The sequence below is a fragment of the Labrus bergylta genome, chromosome 4 (genome assembly GCF_963930695.1).
Source record: "Labrus bergylta chromosome 4, fLabBer1.1, whole genome shotgun sequence".
NCBI lineage: Eukaryota > Metazoa > Chordata > Actinopteri > Labriformes > Labridae > Labrus > Labrus bergylta.
Window position 1 is genome coordinate 442,195 of NC_089198.1, and position 7,500 is coordinate 449,694.

General features: G+C 48.4%; 1 protein-coding gene across 2 annotated transcripts in view; it reads right to left on the reverse strand.

The window, feature by feature from the left end:
- The window catches only part of ubtfl (upstream binding transcription factor, like), a 17,631-nt gene that overhangs the window by 9,513 nt on the left and 618 nt on the right, over positions 1-7,500 (reverse strand). For both annotated transcript variants that reach the window (XM_065953441.1, XM_065953440.1), the window contains exons 1-9: positions 7,331-7,500; positions 3,142-3,236; positions 2,735-2,910; positions 2,556-2,639; positions 2,212-2,367; positions 2,054-2,118; positions 1,868-1,988; positions 817-927; positions 366-493 (exon numbers count right to left, since the gene is read on the reverse strand). The exon at positions 7,331-7,500 is cut by the window's right edge. In XM_065953441.1, the coding sequence (XP_065809513.1) occupies positions 366-493; positions 817-927; positions 1,868-1,988; positions 2,054-2,118; positions 2,212-2,367; positions 2,556-2,639; positions 2,735-2,910; positions 3,142-3,199 (899 nt within the window). In that variant the 5' untranslated portion in view covers positions 3,200-3,236; positions 7,331-7,500. The remainder of the gene's footprint in view (positions 1-365; positions 494-816; positions 928-1,867; positions 1,989-2,053; positions 2,119-2,211; positions 2,368-2,555; positions 2,640-2,734; positions 2,911-3,141; positions 3,237-7,330) is intronic.

The window sequence follows — 7,500 nt, forward strand, 5'->3', positions numbered from 1 at the left end:
ATCTCTCTATTCTGCTTTAACTTCATTTCAGACCTTTGAGGAGCTAACAATTGAAAAAGGTTGAACTGTTCGTATCAGGAAGTTGATGTTTAGACGTCTCCCAATAGCATCATGTGATGCTACATTACCAGGTCTAACCACCATGTAAAAACTGCTCTCTGCTAGCCTTTATTAGCATGCCAGCATCTTGTTCATCCTTCCTCTAAAATCTTTGAAGTATCTGACCAATAACATCTGATGTCATCAGTGATGTCATCAGGGATGGTGGTCGTGATCGTCTTGTTTTGCTTGTGTTGTCTTAGACCTATCAGCTGATTAGTATCCTGCACATTAGCATCATTAGCATAGCATTGATGAGGACTCACGGTGGAGGTTTTGTCGGCCGTCCGTCAAATTTGTCCTTCAGCTGTCGCTCAGCTTTAGTGAGGACGGAGCGAACGTGTTCCTCCGAGTTCACGTCGGGATGAGCCTCATGATAGGCTCTCATACTGCCCTACACACACACACACACACACACACACACACACACACACACACACACACACACACACACACACACACACACACACACACACACACACACACACACACACACACACACACACACACACACACACACACACACACACACACACACACACACACACACACACACACACACACACGTTATCTGCAGGTCTCTGCAGGTCTCTGCAGCTCTCTATAGGTTAGTTTGAGCCTTGTCTAACAGGACAGGTGTGTAGGGGAGGAAACACCTGACAATGCTGAAAATCTCTGTGTCTAAATTGCTTAAATAAGTTGACAACGTTTGGGTACCGCATAGTCTTTCTGCAGCTCCAGGGCCTTGCTGATCCACTTGAGTCTCCTCTTGTCCGTAAGCTGAGACCACTGTCTCCTCAGAGCCTCCTTCAGCTCCTTCTGACTCACCTGCAGACACACATACACACAGACACACAGATGTTTAGATATGTTTATGTGTATGTGTATATGTATGTGTGTGTGTGTATGTTTGTGTGTAAATGTGTGTATGTATATGTATGTGTGTGTATATGTCTGTGTATGTATGTGTATGTGTGTCTGTATGTGTGTGTATATGTGTATATGTGTGTGTGTGTGTATACGTGTGTATGTGTGTGTATGTGTATATGTGTGTATTTGTGTGTGTATATGTGTGTGTATGTGTATATGTGTATATGCGTGTGTATGTGTATATGTGTGTGTATGTGTATATGTGTGTGTATGTGTATATGTGTGTGTATGTGTATACGTGTATATGTGTGTGTATACGTGTATATGTGTGTATATGTGTGTATATATGTATATGTGTGTGTATGTGTATATGTGTATATGTGTGTGTATGTGTATATGTGTGTGTATGTGTATAGGTGTATATGTGTGTGTATGTGTATATGTGTGTGTATGTGTATATGTGTATATGTGTGTGTATGTGTATATGTGTATATGTATGTGTATATGTGTGTATATGTGTATATGTGTATATGTGTGTGTATATGTGTGTATATGTGTATATGTGTGTATATGTGTATATGTGTATATGTGTGTATATGTGTATATGTGTGTATGTGTGTATATGTGTGTATATGTGTATATGTGTGTGTATGTGTATATGTGTATATGTGTGTGTATATGTGTGTATATGTGTATATGTGTATATGTGTGTGTATATGTGTGTATATGTGTATATGTGTATATGTGTATATGTGTGTGTATATGTGTGTATATGTGTATATATGTGTGTATGTGTATATGTGTATATGTGTATATGTGTGTGTGTGTGTATATGTGTATATGTGTATATGTGTGTGTATGTGTATATGTGTATATGTGTGTGTATATGTGTGTGTACCTCGGGGTGCAGCTTCATGTAGGCCTTCTTCTCGTGGTTGTACCACAGCTGTTGGGGGGTTTTGGGTTTCTCTGGCAGGTCGGACTTCTTCCTCTCCTCGATGAGCTCAGGATGATCCTCCCTGCAGGTGAGCTAACATTAGCTACATGCTAAAGCTAACAGGTGAACAGGTGAAGGTAGACTCACTTGAAGCGGGCCATGTTCTTCTCAAACTCCTCCTTCTCTCTCTGGAACTCTGTGATGTACTTTTGCTGCATGAAGGAAAAAGAAAAGAGGAGTCACATGATGTCACCCCTCCTGTATGAGTGTGTGTGTGAGGGTCTTGTGGGGGTCCAGGTCCAGACCTTCTTCTTCTCAGGCAGCTCCTTGTACTTCTTGGACAGGATCTTGGTCAGGTCCAGGTTGCTCATCTCGGGGTGGATTTTGGCGTATTTGGCTCGTTTCTCCATGAAGAAGCGAAAGTACGGCGTCAGAGGTTTTTTAGGGAAGTCGGGATGAGTCTGATCAAACACCAGAGAGAGAGTCAGAACACACACACACACACACACACACACACACACACACACACACACACACACACACACACACACACACACACACACACACACACACACACACACACACACACACACACACACACACACACACACACACACACACACACACACACACACCCCCCCCCCCTCACCTTCAGCTTCTTGCCTTTGTACGGGTTTTTAACAAACTCTGTGGCGTCTACGATGAGCTCCGTCATCGTCCTGTACTTCCTCACCTGAGACACAAAACTCATCAATACATGGTGTGTGTGTGTGTGTGTGTGTGTGTGTGTGTGTGTGTGTGTGTGTGTGTGTGTGTGTGTGTGTGTACCTCTGAGGAGACTTTCTGCCACTTCCTGCGACACATGTCTGCGTTGAAGTTTCCAAAACAAACTTTCTCCCAGTCAAAGTGCGACTCGGTGGTTTTGTACTTCATGGCGTCTCCGTCCGGCACCAGACTGCGAATCCTCTCCAACAGAGTGAGACACTCGTCCTTACTCCACTCATCTACACACACACACACACACACACACACACACACCTTTATGTGTCACAGTACTCAATCATACATGAGATGACCAGTGTGACCAGGGTCTCTCTGTACTGGTCAGAGTGGGGGAACTCTCAGGATGTTTCTGCATGCATTGTTTCTATGAACAGCTGAATGGTGCGTCCCTTAAACACTGCAGAAAGGGATTGTGGGTAGTCTTTGGTAAAGGTCGTATCAGGTGAGTTTACCTGCTTCATTTTTGATTCTGGAGCTCTGAGCCGTGGAGACGCTGCTGCTGCCGTTCATCCTGCAGCTGACGGAGGAGACTCCGCCCCCTGCCCCCCTACACACACACACACACACACACACACACACACATGTTGGAACAGCTGTCGGCCCATGTTACCTGGTGGTCCAGACTATCCAGACCACCTGATGACACAACAATACAAAGCTAAACTAAACGCCATTCTTTGGGACAATTTCCATCTGTTGTAACCATGACAACCAGAGACATTCAGCTGAAAGTCGACGGTTTACACGGCCACTCTTTAAACCACGAATGAAGGACGACTGCATGTTGCTCGTCTGGCCCTGAACACGAGAACTTCTACGAGCTTTACTTTATGCTGCTTGACCTTCATTTCATTTTCAAACTATGACTGATGTCATGGGAATGGGTTAGGGTGGTGGTGAATGGGTTAGGGTGGTGGTGGTGAATGGGTTAGGGTGGTGGTGAATGGGTTAGGGTGGTGGTGGTGAATGGGTTAGGGTGGTGGTGAATGGGTTAGGGTGGTGGTGGTGAATGGGTTAGGGTGGTGGTGGTGAATGGGTTAGAGTGGTGGTGAATGGGTTAGGGTGGTGGTGAATGGGTTAGGGTGGTGGTGGTGAATGGGTTAGGGTGGTGGTGAATGGGTTAGGGTGGTGGTGGTGAATGGGTTAGGGTGGTGGTGGTGAATGGGTTAGAGTGGTGGTGAATGGGTTAGGGTGGTGGTGAATGGGTTAGGGTGGTGGTGAATGGGTTAGGGTGGTGGTGAATGGGTTAGGGTGGTGGTGGTGAATGGGTTAGAGTGGTGGTGGTGAATGGGTTAGGGTGGTGGTGGTGAATGGGTTAGAGTGGTGGTGAATGGGTTAGGGTGGTGGTGAATGGGTTAGAGTGGTGGTGAATGGGTTAGGGTGGTGGTGAATGGGTTAGAGTGGTGGTGAATGGGTTAGGGTGGTGGTGGTGAATGGGTTAGGGTGGTGGTGAATGGGTTAGAGTGGTGGTGAATGGGTTAGGGTGGTGGTGAATGGGTTAGGGTGGTGGTGAATGGGTTAGAGTGGTGGTGAATGGGTTAGGGTGGTGGTGGTGAATGGGTTAGGGTGGTGGTGAATGGGTTAGGGTGGTGGTGGTGAATGGGTTAGGGTGGTGGTGGTGAATGGGTTAGGGTGGTGGTGGTGAATGGGTTAGGGTGGTGGTGAATGGGTTAGGGTGGTGGTGGTGAATGGGTTAGGGTGGTGGTGGTGAATGGGTTAGAGTGGTGGTGAATGGGTTAGGGTGGTGGTGAATGGGTTAGGGTGGTGGTGAATGGGTTAGGGTGGTGGTGAATGGGTTAGGGTGGTGGTGGTGAATGGGTTAGAGTGGTGGTGAATGGGTTAGGGTGGTGGTGAATGGGTTAGAGTGGTGGTGAATGGGTTAGGGTGGTGGTGAATGGGTTAGAGTGGTGGTGAATGGGTTAGGGTGGTGGTGGTGAATGGGTTAGGGTGGTGGTGAATGGGTTAGAGTGGTGGTGAATGGGTTAGGGTGGTGGTGAATGGGTTAGGGTGGTGGTGAATGGGTTAGAGTGGTGGTGAATGGGTTAGGGTGGTGGTGGTGAATGGGTTAGGGTGGTGGTGAATGGGTTAGGGTGGTGGTGGTGAATGGGTTAGGGTGGTGGTGAATGGGTTAGAGTGGTGGTGAATGGGTTAGGGTGGTGGTGGTGAATGGGTTAGGGTGGTGGTGGTGAATGGGTTAGGGTGGTGGTGGTGAATGGGTTAGGGTGGTGGTGAATGGGTTAGAGTGGTGGTGAATGGGTTAGGGTGGTGGTGAATGGGTTAGGGTGGTGGTGAATGGGTTAGAGTGGTGGTGAATGGGTTAGGGTGGTGGTGGTGAATGGGTTAGGGTGGTGGTGAATGGGTTAGGGTGGTGGTGGTGAATGGGTTAGGGTGGTGGTGAATGGGTTAGAGTGGTGGTGAATGGGTTAGGGTGGTGGTGGTGAATGGGTTAGGGTGGTGGTGGTGAATGGGTTAGGGTGGTGGTGGTGAATGGGTTAGGGTGGTGGTGAATGGGTTAGGGTGGTGGTGAATGGGTTAGGGTGGTGGTGGTGAATGGGTTAGGGTGGTGGTGGTGAATGGGTTAGGGTGGTGGTGAATGGGTTAGGGTGGTGGTGGTGAATGGGTTAGGGTGGTGGTGAATGGGTTAGAGTGGTGGTGAATGGGTTAGGGTGGTGGTGAATGGGTTAGGGTGGTGGTGAATGGGTTAGGGTGGTGGTGGTGAATGGGTTAGAGTGGTGGTGAATGGGTTAGAGTGGTGGTAAATGGGTTAGGGTGGTGGTGAATGGGTTAGGGTGGTGGTGAATGGGTTAGGGTGGTGGTGAATGGGTTAGGGTGGTGGTGGTGAATGGGTTAGAGTGGTGGTGAATGGGTTAGAGTGGTGGTGAATGGGTTAGGGTGGTGGTGAATGGGTTAGGGTGGTGGTGGTGAATGGGTTAGAGTGGTGGTGAATGGGTTAGAGTGGTGGTGAATGGGTTAGAGTGGTGGTGAATGGGTTAGAGTGGTGGTGAATGGGTTAGGGTGGTGGTGAATGGGTTAGGGTGGTGGTGGTGAATGGGTTAGAGTGGTGGTGAATGGGTTAGAGTGGTGGTGAATGGGTTAGAGTGGTGGTGAATGGGTTAGAGTGGTGGTGAATGGGTTAGGGTGGTGGTGAATGGGTTAGGGTGGTGGTGAATGGGTTAGGGTGGTGGTGAATGGGTTAGGGTGGTGGTGGTGAATGGGTTAGAGTGGTGGTGAATGGGTTAGAGTGGTGGTAATGGGTTAGGGTGGTGGTGAATGGGTTAGGGTGGTGGTGGTGAATGGGTTAGGGTGGTGGTGGTGAATGGGTTAGAGTGGTGGTAATGGGTTAGGGTGGTGGTGAATGGGTTAGGGTGGTGGTGGTGAATGGGTTAGGGTGGTGGTGGTGAATGGGTTAGGGTGGTGGTGGTGAATGGGTTAGGGTGGTGGTGAATGGGTTAGAGTGGTGGTAAATGGGTTAGGGTGGTGGTGGTAATGGGTTAGGGTGGTGGTGGTAATGGGTTAGGGTGGTGGTGGTGAATGGGTTAGGGTGGTGGTGAATGGGTTAGGGTGGTGGTGGTGAATGGGTTAGAGTGGTGGTGAATGGGTTAGGGTGGTGGTGGTGAATGGGTTAGGGTGGTGAATGGGTTAGGGTGGTGGTGGTGAATGGGTTAGGGTGGTGGTGGTGAATGGGTTAGGGTGGTGGTGAATGGGTTAGGGTGGTGGTGAACGCTTGGAGGGGCCCCCTTTGGATTTTTACATCGGGCCCCAACAGACTCTAGAATCGCCCCTGTGTACTCCGTTACACCGGCCAGGAGGTACCTCTCTTTAGTCCCGGTCCGGTGGATAGTCACTGATCCACCAGAGACCGAGTTCCAGGTCTGTCAGAGGGCAGAACCAAACTGTGCTAATGTTTACATCCAAGCAGATAACTTTCCATGATTCTGTCTTTGTGGATAAATCAAACTGAACGGTGATATTTAAACTGCCTCTCCCAGAATAACACTCCGACTCTTCACTTTGAATGAGTGCTTTCAGCTGGATGTTAAATATCATGTTATTGTTAAATATCATGTTATTGTTAAATATCATGTTATTGTTAAATATCATGTTTAACAGGAAGTTACTGTCGGAGAGTTTACCGCGCTTCGCACAGAGCAGCGGGCCGCCGGCCTCCAGCTGCCCCGGTAATGGCGTCTGTTCTCCGGCAGGAGTCACCACGTAGCTTCCGCTGACACGCAGCGAGCTAACGTGACGCTTTGCTGCGAAAATGTGTAATTTAACAGATAAATTGAGGGAATAAAACAGGAAAAAAGACAGAAACGTTTCTGAAACACCGAGCGGAGGCTCAATTTAACACGTGCTGCAGATTATCGCATCATTTAACAAAAACTGTTAAAATGGGAAAAAGCGTCGAAAAGGGGCTTTTCGGATATTAAAGAATTGAGTCAAATGTCGGAGGAATCCGCCTGTGTGGATGATTTCACGTATTAACAGCTGTGTTTGATGATTTCGGGGCTGAGCGGGCTGGATGTCTTGCTGCTGCCCCAGAAGCCTTCACTGCGAAGCCGCCATGAATGTTCTGGTGACTCGGGGACAAACGACCAGAAAACCCCAGAAATCTGTTTAAAATCGCATTTACCTACTTACCTTCAGATTCAGACAGATACCCGGGTTAATACTGCACACAGCGGTGGTCGTTTGGATTATTTTGGGACTTTCCGAGTGTGTTTTTTTCAGTCGTAAACCCCGGGGAGTCAGGTCGAAACGAATCCGACAAAAGGAGCGTCTAGTCCGGTATGAAACTCCGCCCAGCGCCG